This window comes from Apodemus sylvaticus, chromosome X (genome assembly GCF_947179515.1).
Source record: "Apodemus sylvaticus chromosome X, mApoSyl1.1, whole genome shotgun sequence".
In the NCBI taxonomy this organism is placed as follows: Eukaryota; Metazoa; Chordata; class Mammalia; order Rodentia; family Muridae; genus Apodemus; species Apodemus sylvaticus.
In genome coordinates, this window is record NC_067495.1 from 86,835,722 (window position 1) to 86,862,739 (window position 27,018).

At 34.7% G+C, this 27,018-nt stretch overlaps 1 protein-coding gene across 3 annotated transcripts in view; it reads left to right on the forward strand.

Annotated features, from left to right (window-relative positions):
• Diaph2 (diaphanous related formin 2) overlaps positions 1–27,018 on the forward strand; it is a 714,153-nt gene that overhangs the window by 45,145 nt on the left and 641,990 nt on the right. For 2 of the 3 annotated variants that reach the window (XM_052170671.1, XM_052170672.1), the window contains exons 2-3: positions 8,921–8,953; positions 11,544–11,720. In XM_052170671.1, the coding sequence (XP_052026631.1) occupies positions 8,921–8,953; positions 11,544–11,720 (210 nt within the window). The remainder of the gene's footprint in view (positions 1–8,920; positions 8,954–11,543; positions 11,721–27,018) is intronic. The other variant, XM_052170673.1, reaches the window with a different exon arrangement.

A 27,018-nucleotide genomic window follows, 5' to 3' on the forward strand; every position in this document is an offset into this window, starting at 1 on the left:
CACAGGCTAAATCTTGAAAATGTAATGCACTTCCTTTTGTACCTTTTGTTTCAAAAGAGTAATGTCTCCTTTGTCTTACTTCCTTCCCCTTTTTTGTTGTTCCTGGGTATTCTTGTCCAGAAATTAGTGTGTTTTCTTGTCCTCCTTTCTCATCCCATTTAAGCCTAATAGTTCAACTGTTTCTTCCATGAATTATTTTTGTACTTAAATGAATTTATCCACCAAATAGTTGAACAGGTATTGGGTGCCAGCAGTTGTTACAGTGTTAGTGATTAGAGGCCAATGAGATCTCTACTATGAGGGGACCTGTTTTCTAGTAAGAAGCATACAACATTTAATTAGTGCTCACAAACTTACAGATAGTGGGGTAATGCTGTTGTAATAGAGGACAATGTGGTATAGGAGGAGAAGCTGCAGATTGTAGAGCTTAGTATTTAATTATTGACTTGCTTTTATATGGTTAGATTGCACATGCCTTTAGGGAAAATCATGAATTATACTTCTAGATACTATAAACTGCTGGCTGTTTATTGACAGGTACTTACTTAATGATTACGCGATTCATGCATTCATCCTTTGGTTAACAGAGAAGGTAGAATTTTATTTATTAAACATCAATCTGCATTTGGCTAACTCACTGACCCAAGTGTATCTAATGTACTATTGACTTCATTGAAATATTGAAATATCTGTATTTATGTAAAGCTAGCTTCTCTAATCCTATATTTTTTCTTTTAATTCATAGTCCAAGAAGAAAAAAAATGATGTCCAGTTCTTCTCCATATCTCAGTTGGTTTAGTACATAGTAAATAAAATGTGATTTCTGTACTTGTAGAATAAGCTCTTACTACAACAACTTTATTATTCCTGCAATTGTTTTGCTTAACTAAGATATAATATGGCTTTTACAATTTATTTTTAGGAACTTTTGTTGAATATCAAAGTGGTGAGCATATATTTTCTGAACATGTCCTGAGGTGGGCCATGCCTATCAAATAGAAGACACTGTAGGATTAACATACCATAGTTGCCTTTTCTGACATTCAAGTTTATGGTGGTACAGTTCATTTTGTATTGTTAGGACAGACTAACAAAAACTAATTTAATATAGTAACAGTCTTTTGCTTCACGAAAAAAAGAGAAGTCCTGGACTTTGATGTTATATTTGATCTCTTGTATATAAATATTTTATTCTTTTTATATCGAAAGAACAGCTTGAGAAGAAGATCCCAGAAGGAATGTTTTATTTTTTTATTTTTTTATTGTCAGAATAATGGCAGAAAGAATTTTGACTTGTAATAGTAAAAAGTCTGGTGGCATAAAGTTTGGTGCTTCAACTTGACAGTATTTTTGAGGCGATGTGGTTACTGTTAACAAAAATATAAACGTATTTTCCTACTTAAGTGAAGAAATGGACAGTTACAGGTGTTAAACAGCAAAGTAAAGTGGATAATTGGAGCTTAATGTCAGTATGGTCATCTCATCTTTTAGCGTTTTGGCCTTTGAAAGCAGGACTATGTCTCTTTAAGTTTGTAGTACCTAGCATGTTGCTAGTTCATTTAGCATATATTCATAAATACTAATTGTGATGGAGGACAGTATTGCCTGAAATGATGTGTTCCTGTTACAAAATGACTCTTATGTTAGAAAGAAGATGAAAGACTGACTGAGGATAATTTTAAATACAGGTAGTAAATATTGCCAGGATGTTGAAAGCTAAAATTTGTTCTGTCATCCTAGAAGCAAATCTCTACATTGAGCTTGCTTCTAAAAATCAGATTGTAGATAATTTTCTTGGTGAAATATATAGAACAGAGAACTACTAAACTCAAAATCTCTATGAAGGATTTCAAGGACTGCTTAGAATGTTGATTTGGAATACTAGGTATTCAAATAACATTAATTATTTTGATTGGTCTTATTAGCTTTGGCAGTTCAGAGTATAAGATCTTAAAAGTTGGAAGGGAGAACCACTTCCTTGTAGGACTGCCTCCAATTCGAATAGGTATTAGGCAGATGTGCCATAGTGGAGTCCAGTCCTGCCTGGTGATTCCCTTTCTCCCTTTCCTCTAGGTATTTCTAACTTGAAATGTGGGTGGAAGCTATATTAGGGTACTATTTTTTGAGACCTCAGGCAGTACCCTCATGTCCACATTTTTTTTTTGTGATTGTTTGTTCAATCCCCTGACCTCTAAACTAGAACTTACGTAGTAGACACACATGTTTGTCATATTGATATGAATGAATCTTTCTCTGTCCCATTGCCCTGGCCTTTTTTGTGAGCAAGATACTTAAAGCAGGGTGAATAATTGAGCACACGTTTTTTGTTGTAATGGCCAACTTATTGATCTTCTTTTAAAGAGAATAGAATTGTCAAATACAGTAATTGAGGTTTTTGTGTTGACGATGAGACTTTTGAATTATATCTAATTTACTTTTCCAATTTATGTGTTACTAGACTAATTGCACAATGTTTATGAAGCACTGTATTTCCATGTAACATTAGCCATGAGAGAGTTTACTCTTTACATCTTGCTGCTTCTGTTAATTTCTGCCTGATTGAGTAAATTAAAACTTAATTTTCTTGCCATAATGACCTTTTGCTTTGCAATCACAACTTCAACATTAGAGTTTATAGTAACTCAGCCATTTCTCTTATTCTTAAGGGGTTGAGACTCTAGAGCAATACTTTTATAATTATATAGTGCTATATAATACTATACTATTATATTTAATATAGCTGATCATAAATGAAGTTTAATAAACACTGCTTGAGTAATGCAGTTTGATTGCTTCTTCAGAGTTGTGCTTAATGAAAATATATGGTCACTATACTTATTGATGTAATATGCCTCTATTGTAATGACCATTCGATTTGCATAATAAAAACTTACCAAAATGACTTTAATCAGTGCTTTTAATTCAAGGCTGTAATTTCAATTTGGGGGGTTATTTTTGTCTTATCCTTTTTAATGCTTTTTTTTTTTCAAGTCAATGTATAGCTCTATAGTTTGTGTAAAGGAGTAAGATCCATGTTTGCTTTTTTTGTGGTTTGAGCAAACATATGTATATCTATATACATTAAATTCATAAGAGATTTGAGACCTTTTCTGTGAGGAACATATGGATATGAAATGATCGTTTATCTATTCATTTTAAAATACCGTTTTTCTGTTTCGAGGGCACATGGTCTCTCATACATATTCAGTGAATCCTCTAACACTGGCTCCAGCTGCATAGGCAGCAGAGGATGGCTTTGTTGGACATCAATGATCGGAGAGGCCCTTGGTCCTGAGAAGGTTTGATACCCCACCCAGTGTCGGAGAATGCCAGGACAGGGAAGCTGGAGTGAGTGGGTTGATGAGCAGGAGGAGTGGGGATGGAATAGGGCGTTTTCAGAGGGGAAACCAGGGAAGGGGATAACATTTGAAATGTAAATAAAGAAAATATCCAATAAAAATGTGATATCATTAAAAAAAATACAGTCATTTTCAAATGTGTTTTAAAGATAAGTTCATGTGAACGTGCTTGACTTAATCTTCTCCTAAAGCAGCTCTTTGCACTTTTATGAACTTCTCCCTGTTTGGTATATTTTGTTGATATGATGAAGTACTTCTGTATATTGAGTATTGCCTATCATTTAGTCTAATGACAGAAAGCATTTGTTTTCTATTGATGACTACTTAATTGTGACCTAAACTACAATATTAGTGTATTTTTAGTATACAGTGGATAAAAAAAATCACAATTTTTGAAACTCAGTAGCTTTGTACCTGCTAAAGATTTAACTTTTCAGCACACCATACTCATTTCTATTCTCACAGACAATTTTAAAGAAAGGGTTTAATTGTCATTATGTTTATAAAATATACCATTTGTAAAATTATAATTTAAAATATTTTAAAAACTATTTTGTTTATATGTGTATGTATGTGTCTGCATGAATGTCTGATGCATGTGTACAGATTTCTGTAGTGTGAGAAAAGGTATTGAATTTTCTGAAGTTACAGGTAGTTATGAGCCACTTGATTGATGTGGGTGCTGGGTACTAAACTTGGGTCTTTTACAAGAACAGTATGTGCTCTTACCCACTGAGCAATCTCTCATGCTCCTGAAAGCAAATATGTTAGTGAAAGAAATGTATTAGAAAATAGCTGTATTATAGTAAATGTTCACATTTATATAGAATGTATGTTCGGTGGAGGAATGAAATTTATAAATCAAAAAAATCAAAAGTGGAGTGTTTTTCTTTATGGCTATCTATCATACGTAATTGGAATAATTTTTTTATGTGACTATAATTTGCTTTTTGTCCTGGGGGTGCTCTATCATTCTTGAAAATAAGTGTTAGAGAAAAAAATCTTTCAGAGTAAACTATAAAATACAATCATTATTCAGTTTAATTTTCTTTTTTCGTTTTTTTTTAATTTTATTCGCTATATTTTTTATTTACATTTCAAATGATTTCCCCTTTTCTGGTTCCCCACTCCCCGAAAGTCACATAAGCCCCCTTCCCTCCCTCTGTTCTCCCACCCATCCCTTCCCACTTCCCTGTTCTGGTTTTGTCTTATACTGCTACACTGGATCTTTCCAGAACTAGGGGCAACTCCTCTGTTCTTCTTGTACCTCATTTGAAGTGTGGATTATGTTTTGCATACAGTTTAATTTTCAAACAGAGTTTCACATTTGATTTGCTAATAGTCAAATTTTAAATTTTAGAGATGTTCTAGAAATAGAAATCCATCTATTAAAATGAATATCCCAGGTCAAGGGATCTGCAAAACTACCAACAGGACATCATAGGACATACACTAAGTAATATCTTGCTTTATGGAGTACAAGGACCAAGAGGGAAAAAGTGGAATGTGGCCTGGGGACAAGTCAAACAGAGCCTCAGCCTTGGGTTTTTAGTCCTTTAAGGACCAAGACACGTTGAATATTTATGAAAGGGATTATGAAATTCATTCATAATCATTTTTGAGCTTTCGTGTACCAAGCATTGTTTTAGACATCAGAAGCACTGCCATTCACAATCAGTCACAAAAGAATATCTATCCCTATACAGCTCATATTATAGTAGGTTGAAAAAAATAGGAAACAGTTGGGGCTATAGATGAGTGGAAGAGTGATTGCTTAACATGTACTTAGCCCTGGATTATATCTCCAGCACTAGAGAGAAAATGCAAAAGTTAATAGATAATGAATAACATTAGCTTATAGATTGTTATATGATATATTATTTGAAGAAAGACAAACAAGGGAATATGTGGATTAGGTCTATGTTATTGCTATAATAGTATTACCAGAGAAAGCCTCACTGACAAAAAATCATCGGTAGGAGAATGAAGGGGCGAGTTGTACAGATAACATAAATGACAATGCAGGTAGGGGAAAGAGTGAATTCCTGTGAGTGATTGCTTTTCTTGGGAGCACTGAGGTGGTTAGTCTGAATGGTGCTAGTTGAATGAAAGGGAAGTAGTGAAAGATGAGGTCAGGGATCTTCTAGTCTTTGTAATGACTTTGAGTTGCATTGGAAGGGAAAATAGAGTCATTGCAGGTTTGAGCTGGGGAGTGACATGACTTTGGTTTTCACAGTATAACACTGTCTGCCCTTTTCAAAACTCACTGCAAGAGAACAAAAGTAGAATAAGTAAGACAAGGTAGGAGGTTACTAAGGAAATCTAGGTAAGAGTGGATGGTGGCTTAAGTTAGGTTTGGTGTGTTTGCTTGTGTGTGTGTATGTGTGTGTGTGTGTGTGTGTTACTGAACAGTCTGTTGCTAGGGTATTGGAAATGAATAGTGACTTAATGTAGAAGTCTTCAGTATAGAAAATGGAATACAGGGGTACCATTAACATAAATGGTATACTCTTATTTGTAAAATGAGATGGTTTGCTTAGATTATTTTAAATTTCACCAAACTGTATTTGTCCAAATTTTGTGGCATATTGTGAACAAAAAGAATGCTAATCAAAGTAGAGAAATGTGGGAAGATTCCAGACTCTTCCTGTAAAACCAGGTGAAAAGATAACATTTCTATTATTCTTGTGCTTTTTTTCACTGATTATATTGTCAACAACTGTTTAATTGAGATACAGTGTTGAAGCATTTCTGATATACATGTGTCTTAGCATAGGAATGTGACTAAAGCAAATATTTTTTCTCCTAATTTTTATTCTTGATTTGGAAATGTTTCCAATCATAACTGTATAAGCCATTCCAAAGGAATGGAAGAAAAGGAAAGCAGAAGTTATTTAAAGAGTTACGGAATCTGTTGAAAAACCCAGATGGACAGGCTCATGTCAGATGTTAGCAGGGTTTTCTCAGATCTGTAATTGTGCTTTACAAGAAATCACATCTATCACTATGCATGAAACTTCTATAACTCACCAGAAAACTCAAGAGAAAAGAGTTGGAGGGGAATGTTCTATGGTAAATTGATTTTTTTATTCGATATATTTTTATTTATATTTCAAATGATTTCCCCTTTTCTAGACTCCGACTCCCTGAAAGTCCCATCAGCCCCCTTCTCTCCCCCCTGCTTTCCCACTCAACCCTTCCCACTTCCCTGTTCTGGTTTTGCCCTATACTGCTTCACTGAGTCTTTCCAGAACAGATTTTTTAAAAATTGCTTTAGTTTTGATTTAAATGATCCCCTTTTAATCTTTTGTGCTTTGTGTGATGTATGTACATATTTGTGCGTGCATGTGTGTGTGAGTGTGTGTGTGTGTGTGTGTGTGTGTGTATGATGTGCACTGGCATACCAGAGCATATTTGTGGGTGAGTGGAGGTCAGAAGGCAACTTTGGGTATTTCTTTGTCCTTACTTCTTTATTTAGTTTGAGGCAGGGCCTCTGCTGTTCCTTTCTGCATGGACAGACAGTTAACCCACTAGCTTTCATGGGTTCTCTTGTCACAGCCGCTCATCTTGCTGGAGTGCTGAGATTATAGATGAATAGTACTGCACTTGGCTTAAAGTGGGTTATATAGTTTCAAATTCAGGTTTTCATGTTTATTCAGCGAGCACTTTCCCTACTAAGCCACCTTCTAAGCTCCTCTCCCCCCCCCCAAGGCAATAAAGATTTATTGAGTTTTATCATGATTTAGTACAGGAGAAGAAGTTTAGATTCCTGAGGGAATTGAAGAATTCAAAATACAAAAAGATTCATACATGCACTAGTGCATTTGCCATGGTTGTTCTATGTTAGGATGGCTTTTACTAGCACAGAGTGGATAGCAGTAATTGAAGGCAATTTCCTGAGATTGCAAGACCGAGCAGTTTTGACTTACTGAAAACTTACAATGCAATCCTCTGTAGTGAAAGATGTGTATTTTACTTAGTAAAAAATAATGCCAATATCTATGACTATGTTAGATACATTGGTTTCTTCTGCGAGAAACAGAATGTGAAACAAGTCTGAAGGGACTGCACATGTGATGGTGACTCTGCAAGAGTATATTATCTGTGTCACCCTAGTTTGCTTGAGTGTACTCTGTGATATTTATATAATGATTCTGTTTATTATGCATTTCTAGAAACATGCCATCATCATGAAGAGATGTGTGGCTGTACTTAATACAGTAAAATCTTGACTTTATACTGATTGCATGCTTTTGCAGGATTTTGAATTATCTTCTGAATCCTGGATTATAATGAATCATTAGTTTTGTTACATTTTAATATTTTACTCATTAAGTAATGTTTGCTATATGTGAAATAGTTATTGTGTTTTATTTTAATCTCATAATCTTTTTTAATAATTTTATTTTCTATATTCTTTGTTTACATTCCAAATGATTTCCCCTTTCCCGGATCCCCCCTCCCCATATGTCCCATAAACCTTCTTCTCTCCATCCATTCTCCAATCACCTCCCCACTTTTTCTCTGTCCTTGTATTCCCCTCCAATGCTAGATCAATCCTTTCCAGGATCAGGACCTTCTCCATACTTCTTCATGGGTGTCATTTGTTATACGATTTGTGCCTTGGGTATTCAGGGCTTCTGGGCTAATTAATATCCACATATCAGAGATTGCATTCCATGTGTATTCTTTTGTGACTGGGTTACTTCACTTAGGATGATATTTTCCAGATCAAACCATTTGCCTAAAAAATTCATGAATTCATTGTTTTTAATTGCTGAGTAGTATTCCATTGTGTAAATATAGCACATTTTCTGTATCCATTCCTCCTTTGAGGGACATGTGGGTTCTTTCCAGCTTCTGGCTATTATAAATAAGGCTGCTATGAACATAATGGAGCATGTGTCTTTATTGCATGTCAGGGAATCCTTTGGGTATATGCCCAGGAGTGGTATAGCAGGGTCCTCCGGAAGTGTCATGTCCAGTTTTCTGAGGAACCTCCAGACTGATTTCCAGAGTGGTTGTACCATCTTACAGACCCACCAGCAGTGGAGGAGTGTTCCTCTTTCTCCACATCCTCGTCAGCACCTGCTGTCTCCTGAGTTTTTGACCTTAGCCATTCTGACTGGTGTAAGGTGCAATCTCAGGGTTGTTTTGATTTGCATTTCCCTAATGACTAATGATGTTGTTAATCTCATAATCTTTAAGGCGTGATTCATGATTCATTACAGAACATTTTCAAAGACTACGAGGAAACAGAATTTTACTTACTGCTTTGTAATATTTTAATACTGTTGTGGTACTATCTGATATAGATAGGAAAGTTGGATCTTGGTGTAACCCTCCCCCCCAACCAAATCTTCATTTGTAACTTCTACCATATTTTTTTTTATTTTGTAAAGAATGTATTATTTGTATATTGAATTTTATTTTTTGACAATTTGCATTTGATAAAAGATGAGAATCATTGAATTTCTTTAATTATTATTGTCTTGTTTGATTTATTAATTTCTTTTTCTGACTTTTATTTTCTTTTGTTTGTTTCCTTTTGGTTTTAATAGAACATTCAAATAAAAACTTTGGCAGATGATGTGGTAAGGTGGTGTGAGCAGCATGTTATTGCACTGCTTATGCATGTTATATTTTTATTTAAAAAGTGGACATTAAAGCATTGATATATGCAACACATAAAGTGACTGTATGTTTAGCAAATAGAACAGAATAGGATCATTACCAATAAAACAATTTCCCCTTTTCACATATTAACATAAACAATTGTAGCCAGGCACAGTGGTGCATACCTGTAATTCTAACACTTCAAAGACTGAAGAAGGAGGATTACTTTAAGTTGGAGTTTAGCCTGGTATATGTACAGAGCTCTAGGTTGGTCAGGGCTATGTAGTAACCTGTCCCACCTCAATAAGATGAAACAACTGCTCCAAAATTATCCTAATAGTTGGGTCAGATTCCAGCCATGTTTTTTAATCATTGTAATATATAACAAACAGTATTTTGGTGCATACATATAGACACTAGAAAAACACATCTGTTTTCTCTATTGATAGTTAAATATATTGTAAGCACATTAAATTCTGATATTAGAAGAATTTATTTAAAATCAAATATATTTATTGAATTTTAAAAATTATATATTTTTGAGTTCAGACTACCTTAGTAATTCTTATTAAATGTTACAAGCTAAGATTTAAATGTTTTCTTTATACCTAAACTTTTCTGAATGATGTTTTAAAACAGTTTCAAGTTTTTTTTATATGAACTTACATATCTACAAAAAATGTAAAATCTTATTATTGTTCTAAGGAAATGAAAGTATGTAAGTTAGCTTCATTTTCTTACCAAAATATAGCTGAAATAAAGAGCCATTTTTTTTGCATTAAAACGAAAGGTATAGAAAGCTCAAGTCTGTATATTACTAATGCTGATACTCAGTATATATGCTTTCATTTTATAAGTACTTTTAAGTGATGTAAAGTGAATGGAGAAAAGATAGGTTAATTTAATGGCCACATGCATATTAAAATGCTTTCATGTCCACCATATCTTTAAGTAAAATTTGACTCAGTTTATTTGGGATTACTAAAATTTTTTTTCTTGAGTTGTGTGAAGAGATTACTTACCTAAACCATAAACCAACTTAAATTTCTTCAAAGAGTTAACACAACATTTAATAATACAGTTCAAATAATTTTAAAGAAATAATTGTAATGTGAACTCTGAGATCAGAACCAGGGACTCATGTTTTTAAGAGAGTCACCTGTTCTGTGAATGAGGGAGTTGATTTGGATGGCATTTCATTTTTGTTCCCAGCTCTGAAATATTGTGGTTTCTGTATTCTCTCTATAGGCAGCCATGTACTCAAATAATTTTTGTAATCCCAAGTAAGTTGATTAAAACTACTTTCTTCAAAGTACACGTGTGAAAACAACACCCATTATTTCAACCAATAAACTAAAGACTGTGTTCTCTTAGGGGGTCAACAAACAAACTGTAATAATGTCTGGAATGCTTTTATATTCTTAAGGTTATTTAAAAGGATGGTGGTAACGTGGCAGTGCACATTCACTGTCTTTATGACTAACATGTCTGTTTGCTTATTGTGACCTGATGATATTGCATGTGCTTCCTAACAGACACCTGAATAAAACTGAGTTGTCTTCAGTTTTATGAATATTACTAATGTTTGATATCAAATATTTGGTGGTTTTTAAATCAGATGGCTTGTTACAAGCAATTAAAGTCCTTGACTTACTTGATATGAAGGAGCAAGCTAATTGTTAGAGATTGTACATGATATCAATAGTTTAAAGGAAATATTTGTGAAGTAGTGAGTTTGTCAGATAGTATTGAAAGGAGGAAGAAAATATTTCTGTTTATATCTTCAATTAATGGAATGAGTGCTTTAGCTTTGTTTTACTTCCTACTGGTGCCAATGATTTTGGAAAGAAAAAGTTGAGGAATATGGTGATAACAGTAATTAATAGAATCAGCACCCATCAAGTGTATTTGGCTCTCACAATGACCTACAATACAAGAAGAAATAGTGTGAGAGAAGGTGCCTTCTTTTCATGACTGATTCTGAGTTAGTGATTTTTCAGTTTGGATTTAAACTCACTGTGTCTGTCTTCTGACTCCGTGGTATTCAGTTTAGTCAACTGCTAAAATGACATTTATTTATATATACTTGTCACAGTTTTTATCGTGTGCAGAAGAAAAAACATTACCCTAAATTTCCCTTGGAGTTTGTTATCAGTAGCTCCTTTTCCATTTTCCCTTTCCATAGCACTGAATTTGGCAAGAAAGTCTCATTCTCCCCAAAACAACCACCACAAGATTTAGATCCAAAGTGTCTCTTCACCTACTTACTGTTCAAAAAAAAAAAAAAAACAAAAAAACAAAACAAACAAACAAACAAACAAAAAAACAAGTGGCTAAGTTTTACTTTAATGTTTTCTCACCCGTAGACTTCTGAAGCTCAAGAACTAATTCAAGGTTGCAAAATAGTCCAATCTCTAACTGGTGCTTGCTGCTTATAATGACATTTTGTCAAGAGACAATAATAATATGTATCATACTAAGTGCCATTTTGTTGCTTCCATTCTTCTTCTTCATGGCTCCTGATCCTTTACTTAAGGCTTTCTTCTTTTTTTCTTTCTCTGTTTGTAGCGTGACCGAATTACAAGTTTCAGAAAATCTGCCATCAAAAGAGAAAAACCTCTCATTCAACATCCTATTGATTCTCAAACTGCAATAGGTGAGGTTCCAGTAGTTCCGACATTACATGATGACCGATCTCTGATTTTATCTGAAAAGGAAGTTCTGGACCTCTTTGAGAAAATGATGGTGAGTTCGACCTCTAATTTCATTGTCATTTTAAACTGTATGTGTCCAGAATAACACTGCATCTTTAATAGGAATGTTTGTGGGGAGGTGTTATGTCATATAAACAAAAGACCTAAACCTTATTGAGATAACAATAGTATTTCCATGGATATTTGAGATTGTTTATTTATTTATTTGCTAGAATGTCTGTTCTAGTCATAGTGCTTAAAATTAGGGACAGATTTATTTCTCTTGTTCTCTAGAATTTTGTAGTTTGTGGCATAACAAATCAATTTTTCAATTAACTAATTTGCATGCTTGCTGAACCAAAGCAACGCAAGCCTAAGTCTACAAGTTCTGTTGAGTATATGAAATACAGTTGGGAAGGTACAGTTTAAAACAAACAGCAATATGGTAATTGGAACTAAGGCATTATACTCTAACCTTATAGCAACAGTCATACAACTTACATTTTGTAGTATACTTGTGCACTCTAAAGTATTTCTAAAATCGTAACTATAATATTTGGATTATTCAACCATTTTCTTTAATTTGCAAAAGGGATGAATGAAGCACTGTGTAATCTAACATTGGTTAGCTTGACCAGATCTCTTTTAGAGATCTCAAAACATGATTTGTTAATTTAACATATTAATCTTATGAACATACATTTTATATAAAGAATTCAATAACATTTGTAGCATCCCTTCCTTTATCAAACACACCCTATTCCATCTTGCATTCTCTTTTTTATCTTCTTTTTATATTTGATATATTCTTTATTTACATTTCAAATGATTTCCCCCTTTCCTGGATACCCCTCCCTGAAAGCTCCATAAGCCCTCTCCCCTCCCCCTGTTCCCCAATCAACCCTCTCCTGCTTCCCTGTCCTGATAATCCCCCACATTCCTGCACTGAGCCTTTCTAGGACCAGGGGCCTCTCCTTCTTTCTTCTTGGGAATCATTTGATATGTTAATTGTGTCTTGGATATTCTGAGCTTTTGGGATAATATCCACTTATCAGTGAGTGCATACCATGTGTGTTTTTTTGTGATTGAGTTAACTTGCTCAGGATAATATTTTCTAGTTCCACCCACTTGACTAAGGATTCTCAATACTTCTCAGTGAGTTTCCTCCTCCATTGTCCTATCTTAATTAATGATCATAATAGTAACAAAACCAGAAACATTCCTTGAGATTATTTTGTTAATAACATTTTCTGTCTTTCTCATTTTTCTCTTTCACTAAAGTTATGTTTATTTCTTTAAGTTGCTTATCAGTTTGGCTAGTACTTCTTGCAGCACTGACAATGTCTTCTGTGTTCATTGCCCTTGGTTCCATTAATTACCCAGGTTCCATTAAATTCAGTAGTATGGGGCCATGTTCTACTCCATACGTTTTTTTTTTTCTATTTAAATATTAGTTGTAGTCTGATCATATTGGTTTAGCTTCTGCATCCCTGTCCTTAGACATCTACTAGCTGTTTTTCATCTCTGCTTCGACAATCCTTCCTGTAGTTATTTCTCATGACTATAAGATTGCTTCCTAACTGCTAACTACTCTTCTGCCCATTTTTTAGCCTTCTCCATCTCTCTCTCTCTCTCTCTCTCTCTCTCTCTCTCTCTCTCTCTCTCTCTCTCTCTCTCTCTCTCTCTTCCTCCCTCCCTCCCTCTCCCTCCCTCTCTGTCCCTTTCTCTCTCACTCTCTCTCTTTCTCTCTCTCTCTGTGTGCATGTGTATCAGCGTCTGTCTATCTATCTATCTTTATTCTCTCATACCAAATGCAGCTTTTTCTCCCTCCATTCCTACCAGTCCCTCTCCTACCTCCCCTTTCCCCCAGATCCATTGTTCCTCCATTTCTCTTCAGAAAAGAGCAGCTTTGCCCATTCATATCCAGTATACCTGTAATAATTCTGATACATATTTCTTTCCCATAGCACCACATGGGTCTTTATGTCTTTAGACCAGTGGTTTTCAACCTTTCTAGTATTCCTCATGTTGTGCTCATCCCACCCATAAAATTATTTCATTGCTACTTTATCATTGTAATTTTCATGTTATGAATCATAATGTAAATATCTGATATGCAAAATATCTGATATTGAACACATCCTCCAAAGAGTTATGACTCACAGATTAAGACAGGGATGGGGTGGGGCACTGACCAGAATGTAAAATGAATAAATAAATGAATGGGAAAAAAATCTCTGCTTTACTTAAATGTTACCACTGTTCTTACACCATGCACTTTGGTGACTATTTTATCTCTTTGCTGCTGAAATGTTAGAACTCTTCCCTATAATTCTCTCCCAATGACTTTGTTGCTTAAGTTACTGAATAAAATGAAAGAATCAGAAGGCAACATTCATGGATCTCTTCTACCATATGTGACTTGCTTTTAGATTCTGTTGCTTCTTGTTGACATGGATTTTTTTTTTTATGTTCAAATTCTTCTATTTGTGTATACAACTAGTTTCCATTCCTTTTTACCTCCTCAGACTCCGCCCCACATTTTATCCACTATAAAGCAGTTGTACTGCCTGGTGTCAAGGCAATTTTTCCCAGAGATAGTTACAAGATATCCTTATAGAGTCAATTCTTCAACATAGGCTCCTTCTTTCCAGGACACTCTACATTGTAACAATTTGACAATAACAACTGGCTATTGTTATAGTTGGGGGAAGAGTAGGGAAATAATTGCCAAAGGATTATAAGATTTTGTATAACTATGGGGCATAAGTTAACAGAGATAAAGTAGTAACTACAATTAATAATATATTGTATTGACAATGTGAAGGTTTAATAAAAAGTATTCTCTGTACAACATTATTTGAAATACTACATAATAATGAGCTAGACTTAGTCACTGAACAATGTATTCGTTTTTAGAACATTATGTTGTATACAGAAAATAGTTTTATAACAATTGAAAAACTTACTTATAAATGGAAAATGAACATAAGTGAATAGATTCAGTGAGTACATATCTTTTTAGCAAGTATGTTATAAACTTTTTTCTATTTTTTCTTTATCAGATAAATCCCAACCATTGTTGAGTTGCCAACATTTCTTATCAGTTTACTACCTTGTTATACTAACTTAATCACTGATAACAACAAAACAGTTATACTGATATTTGAATGAATACCATTTATAAATAATCATATATTACTTTAAAATAAAAGTATAATCATAACAGGAATTGTCGTGACCACCCTCGCCGGCAAGGAATGACGCAACACAGGAAGATCTTCTTTAAGCAGTTTACTCAGGATCCCTGTACTTCTTCTTCTCCCCTGTACTTCTTCTTCTCCCCTGTACTACTTCTTCTTCTGACCCCGAGAGAATCAGCCCAGCCCTTAAATACTAATAGCCAGCCAATCAGGCTTAACCACGTGGGCATTGCTGATAGGTTGTATCCAAGTGGAAGGCGCAAGACTCAACAGGCTCCACCCAAATAAGGACTTGTTAACTGTTAAGGACAGTTAAAGGCAGTTAACGGGCAAGCAGCTCCCTATAAGGAATAGCCTTTATGAGAAACACAGGGTATTAGGTAAAGGGTTTGAGGTGGAACATTTCTTACCTTATCTGTAGTTGCCCTTATTGAACCTCACCAAAGGCCAACAGTCTTATAATAGAATGCTGGTTAAGTATCATCATTATAGTAGACTGGGAGAAATAACTGAACTTTCAGATATGAATTTCTTTGTTTCCTTCACTCCTTACAAATGATGTAAAACATTTTCTTGTGCTATTTGATGGCTACTAAGATGGTCTTCTTAGAATCTTTTGATGTTACCTATATTCTTCTGTTTCTGGTAACCAGTATTTACAGTTTTCAGGACTCCTATACAACAGTGTATCCTGTTTAGACTAATGGTGTGTTTGGATTTTAGGATGATATACCTTAGGTGTAAAATGTTTTTCTACCACTGTATCAAATAGCACCTTTCACTTACTTCCTTTACAATAGTTGCTTAACAGCACATGGATTACCTTACAGTTTCTAATACAATTGATTATTAAATATTTTTGAGAAATAGCATGTTTTCATAAAACTTACAGTGAAAAGCAACAACAGAGAGTTCTGCTTATCTTTATTCTATCTCATTCTGATAATTAATATTCTTCCTGCTTGATGATTAAACGTACTAATAGCATTTCTTACTATAGTAGTCATTAGATATCTAAGTTTAAAATTACAAGAGAAAAAAGACTTTTTATAAGCATTAGATATTTTATTATTAATCATTCCCTAATGAAACCCCTAGTATAATAGTTGATTTATTTTGCAATGAATGAAAACTTTTAAGTGGGAGAGAAATTAATAAAAAGAACTAGGTGGTGTGGTAGTACATGCCCATAGTAGTAGGAGGCCGAGGCAGGTAGATCTTTGTGAATATGAGGCTGGCCTGGACTATATAGGAAGTAAAGGGCTAGCCAGCAGGGCTACATCCTGTATAAAAATAGTGGCTCACCTTTACTTTAGATTATGAGTGTTTTCTTGACTTCCACATTTACTTTGTTCATCAATAATCCCTTCTCATATTATAAACATGTGGATATTTGACACAGTAAACACAGATTTTCTAAATATTAGTACCCGTGCTATTGCTGACAGATTTAAAGGTCTCACATATGAAATTCTTAGGTGATTATTTTATAGAACACATATTCTTTACAAAACACTTTTTAAATTATACAGTTATGCTTTGCATATTTGGCATAATTTAATGATGTGATAGTTATATGTAATAAGTGCTTAATTATTGATTTCGTATTCCACCTGTTAGATTTCTCACAGGTCATCCTAAAGCTTTTAATCTTGTTCTTTCCCCTTCTTCTTCATTAATTTACACAGAAGAGTGGCCTCTGGGCAGCAGGTGCTGTAGTGTAACCTAAGCATATTGTATTCCCTTGACTGCTATTAAGGGATTTTTTTTTCTCACTCAGCACCAGATTTTTAGAAGTTGGTTAACTTGGCTAAGAACCTTTGCATGCTCTTAGCATCAGTAAGTTTAATTAAGTTAAGTTAACACGAAATACATATTCTCAAACTATAAAAAGCCAAGGAGTAGTTGTCAGAAATGATTAGATTCTAAGAAATTGTTTAGGCAGTCCAGTTCCTAGTGGTTACATTTAAATTTTCTGCATCCTCAATCCGTATTTTAGACCATGCTCAAAGCCAGGATCTTTTGTAAATAATACAATTTATTTTCCCATGAAGGATCATATAGAAAAGATGTAAGTGAGTAGTAACATGTACTCAGTAAACAGATGAAAAAACTAATCTGGATCTGGATCCATTTAAAAAAACTGCCATTATTTTTATCATAAAGGTTTTATAGAGGAATGGGAAGGAAGGCAGGCTTTGAAGGAGGAGAAATAAAAGAACTAGGCCTGCAAATTCACTTCTCTGGGAGACAGGTTCAGAGCTCGCTGCTTCTGTTTTAGGTCTGCATGTGGAAATGTCTTGAAAATAGCACTTTTGTTTTAAAAGGATTTGTTTGCATTTATTGTGAGTACATTTTAGTCATTATTAATTGATCTGTGCCGTGTGCTAGATAGTGTGCTATAGGCTACAGGTTTAGAGATACATGCAGCACCTCGCCTTAATGAGAACAGAGTTTAGTCAGGGAGACAAGGAAGCTAAGCAAAGCTTTCCTCCTTCTAGGATTGCTGTTGCTGAGCTCCGCTAGTGCAGATACAATCCCTGGATCTTCCCATGGGTGCTCAGGAAATACGCAGATGCACGTGGCTACTTCAGAATTATTGCTCTTGTTCTTTTCTTTCTGGCAATCCATTCTCATAATTTGAGTAATTCAGCAAAGTCCGAGGGCACCTATATCCTAAGCACTGTTTTAAATGAGAGAGAGAGAGAGAGAGAGAGAGAGAGAGAGAGAGACAGAGACAGAGACAGAGACAGAGACAGAGAGACAGAGAGAAGGGGAGGAAGTGGGGATGAATACCTAAAAGAAAACCCCAACCATCAGAAGTTATGTTCTGAGAGGGTATCATAGAAAAATAGCAGAAAGAAGTTCTGACATGCCTTGACAGCTCTTTCCAGAATGCTAGATAGTTTGTTGTTGCAGAAGACATAAACGTATCAAAGATAATTTTCCCCACAGAAGGACTTCACTTTGTATGAGCTGCAAGCTCATGTTTGCTTTATGTTGTATATTTTTATTTTTATTATTGATATGTGTGTGTGTGTGTGCGCACGCGCGCACGTGTGTATGTGTGTGTGTGTGTGTGTGTGTGTATGTGTGTGTGTGATGAGTATGTATTCAGATAGGAATACATACATACAGTGTGTATGTGGAGATAAGATGACAACTTACAAGAGTTGGTTTTCTGTGTCCACCCACTATGGGTTCTTTGGGGTCCATGCCAGTTCACTAGACTTTGTGAGACAAGTGCATTTCCCTGGAAAGCCACCTCACTGGTCCCATGTTTTATTATTTAAATGGTTATAGAGAAGATTAATTATATGAATGTCATTGTCTACAAATGAGATTTTGTTGAATGCAGCTATGTCTAATTATTATTATTATTATTATTATTTTCTTTAGGCTGCATAACTGTAAGTTCATATTATGTTTGATATTTGGCTTTATATATCACACCCAAAACAAAGAGCTAACAAAGAAGCTGAAAGCTGGAGAGATGGCTCAGTGGATAAGAGCGCAGGGTGCTCTTCTGAAGGATCTGGCTTCAGTTCCTAGTACCTACATGATGGTTTATAACCATCTGTCTCACTTGACTCAGGGGAACTGGCATCCCCTTCTGATGTTTCTGTGGTGCATACACATATACTCAGGCAAAACACCCACATGCATAGAATATGGTAAGAAAAAAAACCCCATAAAAGGAGAGTGCACCAGGTCAAGTCCCTTTGATGATAGCCAGTTGTCCAAGTGCCATGGTTTATTATATTTTGATGATTTTACATTAATGGTTTAAAAATACACTTTAATGAAGGAGTCTAATTAATGCTATTAGAGAGATGGACTCTTTTTATTTTCTCTTCTATATCATTGGTAGATAGATCATCATCCTCATGGATGTCTACTTCAGACAATAACTAACACTCAGAAGAAAGAATTAACAATATTAAGCAGAAAACTGATATTGAAGTTGGGTCAGCCAATATATGTCATTCTACATGGAGTTTTTTGACACTTTTTTTTTATTAAACAAGAAATATCTAAACCATGCTGAAATTTTAACTGTTTTAAAATCTTTTATTTTTCAATAACCAGACATGTGTTTGTAGGGAGAAAAATATATTCTTTCTTCTTAAAATGTATTTTCAAGTATTCATAGGAGTATTGATTATATGTTTACTATTTTGGACCACCCTAACATTACCTCCTACATTATTCCTTTTGTTACTGAAGATAGTTACTTATATATTTTCATGTAATAGATAAACATAATTACACACATATATATTTCAGAATGACAAGTGAGGGAAATATATATTTTTTAGTACGATTGGGGAGAAAATATTTTCATATTTGGTTACTAACTCAGTTCAAAGTGTAAATACTTTAATGTTTTAATGTTTTTGCTTTTCATATATTTTTTGAGATAGTGTCACTGTATAGCCCAGACTAATTAGGAACTTGTCATATACCTGACGGTGGCCTTGAACTTGTGATCCTCCTTCTGCAGCTTCTAGAGTGCAAGATTTATAGGTGTGAGATATCACCTAAGATGTGAACCTTGGTTTAAAATACTTCCTGCAATGCTATTTAAGTTTCTCATATGCAAATTTGTTCAAGAATCCTTCCTATTTTTGGTATTTCCAGAAAGCATCTTATTAACTACAGCTTTTATTGTAGCAATATGTTTCCAGTGTTAAATTGTTCTGTTAGTGACTCAAAGAAAATTGGCATATATATATATATATATATATATATATATATATATATATATATATATATAAAATCTGTATTGAAACAATCTAGTTAATAATACCATAAACTATTTCATAAAACAGCTATTTCATCCAGCTATATAGTGATCCTCCCACAGTTCAGTCATTTTCTTAATACTTGCTTATGCACATTTTTCACAATGATTTCTGTGTGTCTTCTGTTAGTGTTTACTGACAAGTAAGGCACTTTATTTATTTATATTTTTGCATGTATTCCTTCAGATGCTTTTATAAAGTGTATCCTAACTGCTGTGGGGCCTTTTTAAAAAAATTGTTTTTTAAAGAAAATCCAAAAGAGACTCATAAACGTGTCATTACGTTTATAAACTATCACTAAGGTATAGGATTTAGATTGTGTGATTGTGATTATTGTTGAGAACATTGAAGACACTACACTCTCTTCTTGCTCTGTCTTCTAGGATCTATATGGTCTGCTAATTTGAGGTGGGTGTTTGCTAGCATTGTCTAATTTTCTAAAGTGTAATATGCACAGAATGTGAGTGTTGTCATCATGATTCATTGGTAACTCTATTTCACATGATTACTTTAATTATTTTCATCTTGTAGAGACAATGTATTAGAGTTAGATTTTTGTTATTTTTACTATGTTATAATGGAAGCATCAGAATTGTGAAGAGATATAACAGGCATCCATTTTCTTGTTCCCTTGTGCTCACATTATTTGAAATTATCCTTTTATCCTCAATCTGTTGTCTTTATAGCTATCATTTAGAGTTGTGTTTCCATTTTCTAGGGTTTATTTGGTTAAAACTAGATAAAAAAAATCAGTAAATATACCTAACATTAACTGTAGTGTGTTGCAGGACACTTAAGGTGAATAAATATTCATTGTGAACATTGCACTGCTCCCTTAAGTAATGTCATGCACCATTAAATCTCTGGATTCAGGGAGGAATCTAGGGTGTGTTCTTGGTTACATGTTAGTAAATCTTATTTTCTTTAATCTTTTGCATGACTCTGGTTTGTCAACCCCAGTGATTCGTTTATATAATCTTTACACTCTAGAAAAATCAGTTGAAGATTGTGCTCACAATAAACAAATATGAGACAGAGAAAATACTAGTTACATTTTCTTATTGAAATACATGATCTTGGGTGGAAGCCTCTGATTGGATTGTGAAAAATAAGATATAATGAGGAAGTTGTGTACCAAACTTACTAATATTCAATAATATTATGCCTTTGCTTTTGCTTTTAGTTTCATTCTCTATTCAGAAATACCATCTTTCTACTTTATTGTTTTGAATTTGTTTTTTACCTCAGCTCCTATATGTTATATTGAATATTTTGTTTTATTTTGTTGAAAGAACCTAAAATTATGGAATAGAAAATAACGTTCTGGGTATAGGAATGCATAACTGAGAGGTTGAAGCAGAAGAATTATAATTTTTATGATACCCTGGGCTACCTCTCAAAATCCTGTATGAATAAGTCAGAATATCACCAAACTCAAACTTACCTACCAGCCAAGCAATTTCAAAAATTATTTTTTTAAACCATAAATAAATAAATACATATATAATTTTATAAATATATCAAATGTATAATTAAATAAACATAAAAATCACTAATTTTAAAATCATAAAGCATAAAAAAATAATATCCATTGTTGGTACTGGTGTATTTTAAATACTACAGTGCTATTAATTCATTTTTCTTTAAGGTATATATCTTTTTAGCCTATGATTTTGGAGGTAGAGGAAGGCAAGGATACCAGAATGAATGAAAGATTCGATCCAATAAAATTCAGATGGTACTACTTCTAACCTTCTCATCTGAGTTGAGTTTTACATAGTTCCTCCTTAACAACTTTGGTGGTACAGTCTTTGGGGTTATATGTATGTCAGTGTTATAGCATGTGCTGGATGTGTATGAGACTCTTGGTTCAATCCCTAGCACTAAAATAAATGAAATGAATACACACACACACACACACACACACACACACACACACACACACACAATTAAACATCATTTCATGACAGAAAGGAATGTTTATATATAGAGATAACTATATGAGATATGAAAACAGGAAAGAGATGATGTATATAATTATGGCTTAATTGAAAACTATTTTTAAGTTTGGTCAGTTATTTAGACTTCAGCATCTTTTTTTTTTTTACACTACATACCTCATATAATGTGAATATATTTAACAAATATGAAATATGCTTAAAACTTCTTTTGTGTTTTCACCATAGAAAGAACTCTGTTTAGAAGTAGTTTCATATTCAATTATGTTGCTTAGAGTTAATATTGAGTTATGACTATTGCTCTATTTAGTTTTATTATTGTATTATGAAGCTAGAGTTAATGATTTGGAAGTATCAGCTACATAATTAGTAGTGTGCTTTTATTTCTATAGGAATAAAATGAGTCATTATAGACTCTTCTGTTTATATGAATGCTACCCATTCCTTACTAATGTAAACAGCCATTTCATAAGTGAAAAATGCTAAAGATTCTGAGGCAACTTTCAGTATTTAAGGCAAAGTTTCCAAATTTTGGTTCTTTAGTAGCAAGAAAAGAGGCTCAAAAATATTCAGTAAGTGTTTACTGTATTCTAGTGACCAAGATGTTTCTTTTTGGGGATTACAGAGGTAAGCTCCTGCTTTTAGATGTCTTAGAGTAGAGTTTTTGAATCTCCTAGTTGTGCTCCTTTTGGGGGTTACATATCAGATATCCTGCCTATAAGATATTTACAATTTATAACAACAGCAAAATTGCAGTTGTGAAGTAGTAATAAAATAATTTTATAGTTGGTGGTCACCACAATGTGAGGAAGTGCATAAAACTTTGGTAGCACTAGGAAGGTTAAGAACCACTTCCTTGCAGTTTTAGAGAGATAGTTCTATGACAAAGCATTAATATAAGTAATATGGAAGAACAGGATGTTTTGCATTTAACAGTGGGACAGGCTTAGTAGTGGAACATTGTTTTAAAGTGTAAGGACTGGACAGAAGCAGATTGAGTGGGAGGCAGCACATCCCTGAATGAGAAGTGGAGGAGTAGACAGCACCATGGAAAACATAGTGGGAAGTATGAAATGACATATTACATGTAACAGCACATAATAAAATCCAAGGTCAAGTGAATGGATGTATGCTATTTCAAGATGAAGGTGAAGCCTCAGAAGATTTGAGAGTGGGAAAGATAGATTCTACAAAATGTTGCCTGAACATAAATTGAAGCTGGGGCCTCATTTTGGCCTGAGAGAATTCAGAGTTCAAAAACTATTTACTTGGTTCTTAAGGTAATTTTCTTCAATCCAGCTACCATTCTCTTTAGTTTGACAGTTGAAATGCTTCAGTATCTCACCATTTTCAGCATAAGAATATGTGTTCTGGATTTTTAAACATAGATTAAGTATTAAGAGATATTAGTTTGCTCTTCAATCAAGAAGGTTGCAGCAACAGGCTCCAGATGGCTTCATAGAAATTGCTTGCAGAGCTACATAGTGAAATATAGTCTGATTAAGGAGCTGGTGCCACTCCAGAACCAATTGGTCTGTCTAAGTAAAAAAAAGAAAAGTGGGTGCTGCCATGAGTTCCTTATACACCTTATCTCTCTTGCCCCCATACCAACAAGATGAATGGTGTTTTCAAGGCATATTTCTTCACATAGTTCATTTCCGAGTCTATACATTTTATAAATGCCTTTTATTTGTAAAGAACAACCTACAGGTCTGTCCTTAAATTATATATAAGGGTTATAGATAAATTCAGCTTTTCTTTAAATATGTATTCTAAGCAATATTGTTCTGAGTATTTGGGCATGTCTAAGCAGTATAATATTAGCTTAGTATCCAATTGTATTCAAATGTTTTGATTTAATAGCATTTTAAAACTGTACTAGTATTTTCAATTTTTTTAAAACTTTTTTATTTGATATAATTTATTTACATTTCAAATGATTTCCCCTTTTCTAGCCCCCCCCCCACTCCCCGAAAGTCCCGTAAGACCCCTTCTCTCCTCCTGTCCTCCCACCCACCCCTTCCCACTTCCCCGTTCTGGTTTTGCCGAATACTGTTTCACTGAGTCTTTCCAGAACCAGGGGCCACTCCTCCTTTCTTCTTGTACCTCATTTGATGTGTGGATTATGTTTTGGGTATTCCAGTTTTCTAGGTTAATATCCACTTAATAGTGAGTGCATACCATGATTCACCTTTTGAGTCTGGGTTACCTCACTTAGTATCATGTTCTCTAGCTCCATCCATTGGCCTAAGAATTTCATGAATTCGTTGTTTCTAATGGCTGAATAGTACTCCATTGTGTAGATATACCACATTTTTTGCATCCACTCTTCTGTTGAGGGATACCTGGGTTCTTTCCAGCATCTGGCAATTATAAATAGGGCTGCTATGAACATAGTAGAGCATGTATCCTTATTACATGGTGGGGAATCCTCTGGGTATATGCCCAGGAGTGGTATAGCAAGATCTTCTGGAAGTGAGGTGCCCAGTTTTCAGAGGAACCGCCAGATTGATTTCCAGAGTGGTTGTACCAATTTGCAACCCCACCAGCAGTGGAGGAGTGTTCCTCTTTCTCCACACCCTCTCCAACACCTGCTGTATCCTGAATTTTTAATCTTAGCCATTCTGACTGGTGTAAGATGAAATCTCAGGGTTGTTTTGATTTGCATTTCCCTAATGACTAATGAAGTTGAGCATTTTTTAAGATGCTTCTCCACCATCCGAAGTTCTTCAGGTGAGAATTCTTTGTTTAACTCTGTACCCCATTTTTAATAGGGTTGTTTGGTTTTCTGGAGTCTAACTTCTTGAGTTCTTTATATATATTGGATATTAGCCCTCTATTTGATGTAGGATTGGTGAAGATCTTTTCCCAATTTGTTGGTTGCCGATTTGTCCTCTTGATGGTGTCCTTTGCCTTACAGAAACTTTGTAATTTTATGAGGTCCCATTTGTCAATTCTTGCTCTTAGAGCATACGCTATTGGTGTTCTGTTCAGAAACTTTCTCCCTGTACCGATGTCCTCAAGGGTCTTCCCCAGTTTCTTTTCTATTAGCTTCAGAGTGTCTGTCTTTATGTGGAGGTCCTTGATCCATTTGGATTTGAGCTTAGTACAAGGAGACAAGGATGGATCAATTCGCATTCTTCTGCATGCTGACCTCCAGTTGAACCAGCACCATTTGTTGAAAAGGCTATCTTTTTTCCATTGGATGTTTTCAGCCTCTTTGTCGAGGATCAAGTGGCCATAGGTGTGTGGGTTCATTTCTGGATCTTCAATCCTGTTCCATTGATCTGCCTGCCTGTCACTGTACCAATACCATGCAGTTTTTAACACTATTGCTCTGTAGTATTGCTTGAGGTCAGGGATACTGATTCCCCCAGATTTTCTTTTGTTGCTGAGAATAGTTTTAGCTATCCTGGGTTTTTTGTTGTTCCAGATGAATTTGATAATTGCTCTTTCTAACTCTGAGAAGAATTGAGTTGGGATTTTGATGGGTATTGCATTGAATTTGTATATTGCTTTTGGTAAAATGGCCATTTTAACTATATTGATTCTACCGATCCATGAGCATGGGAGGTTTTCCCATTTTTTGAGGTCTTCTTCCATTTCCTTCTTCAGAGTCTTGAAGTTCTTGTCATACAGATCTTTCACATGTTTGGTAAGAGTCACTCCAAGATACTTTATACTGTTTGAGGCTATTGTGAAGGGGGTCATTTCCCTAATTTCTTTCACAGCCTGCTTATCCTTTGAGTATAGGAAGGCCACTGATTTGCTTGAGTTGATTTTATAACCTGCCACTTTGCTGAAGTTGTTTATCAGCTGTAGGAGCTCTCTAGTGGAGTTTTTTGGGTCACTTAGGTAGACTATCATGTCGTCTGCTAATAATGATAGTTTGACTTCTTCCTTTCCAATTTGTATCCCCTTGACCTCCTTATGTTGTTGAATTGCCCGAGCTAGTACCTCAAGTACAATATTGAAAAGATAAGGAGAAAGAGGGCAGCCCTGTCTAGTCCCTGATTTCAGTGGGATTGCTTCAAGTTTCTCTCCATTTAGTTTGATGCTGGCTACCGGTTTGCTGTATATTGCTTTTACTATGTTTAGGTATGGGCCTTGAATTCCTGTTCTCTCCAAGACTTTAAGCATGAAAGGATGCTGAATTTTGTCAAATGCTTTTTCAGCATCCAATGAAATGACCATGTGGTTTTGTTCTTTGAGTTTGTTTATGTAGTGGATTGTATTGATGGATTTCCGTATATTGAAACCAACCCTGCATTCCCGGGATAAAGCCTACTTGATCATGGTGGATGATCGTTTTGATGTGTTCTTGGATTCGGTTGGCAAGAATTTTATTGAGTATTTTTGCATCGATGTTCATAAGGGAAATTGGTCTGAAGTTCTCTTTCTTTGTTGGATCTTTGTGTGGCTTTGGTATCAGCGTAATTGTGGCTTCGTAGAAGGAATTGGGTAGTGTTCCTTCTGTTTCTATTTTGTGGAATAGTTTGAAGAGTATTGGTGTTAGGTCTTCTTTGAAGGTCTGGTAGAATTCTGCACTGAAACCATCTGGTCCTGTGCTTTTTTTGGTTGGAAGACTTTCTATGACTCCTTCTATTTCTTTAGGCATTATGGGACTGTTTAGATGGTCTAATTGGTCCTGATTTAATTTTGGTATTTGGTATCTGTCAAGGAAATTGTCCATTTCCTCCAGATTCTCCAGTTGTGTTGAGTACAGGCTCTTGTAGTAGGATCTGATGATTTTTTGGATTTCCTCAGTTTCCATTGTTATATCTCCCTTTTCATTTCTAAGTTTGTTAATTTGGATACTTTCTCTGTGCCCTTTGGTCAGTCTGGCTAAGGGTTTATCTATCTTGTTGATTTTCTCAAAGAACCAGCTCCTGGTTGATAAATTCAGTTTTTATAAACTCATTTTTTTATGTTAAACTAAAACTGTAGAAGGCATTCCTAGATGACATTGGGCAGCCAAACCTGACTCTTGACCACAGGAATCTTCTCATTCTTCATCTCTCTCTCTCTCTCTCTCTCCCTCCCTCCTTCCCTCTCTCTCTCTCTCTCTCTCTCTCTCTCTCTCTCTCTCTCTCCCTCTCTCTCTCTCTCTCTCTCTCTCTCTGTGTGTGTGTGTGTGTGTGTCTGTCTCTCTCACATACACACACACATTCAGCTATATTATTTCTTTTTTCTTTGTAATATATAGCAAATTTCTGAGACTTTTTGGTGAATACACACACACATACAAATATACATGTATCTATGTTATATATATTCTACTAAATTTGTCTGTTATTGGTTTTCATGGGTTAACAGTAGTCCTTGGAAGGATGGACTAAAGAGTAATTATGTGTGTGTGTGTGTGTGTGTGTTTGCTGTTGAGA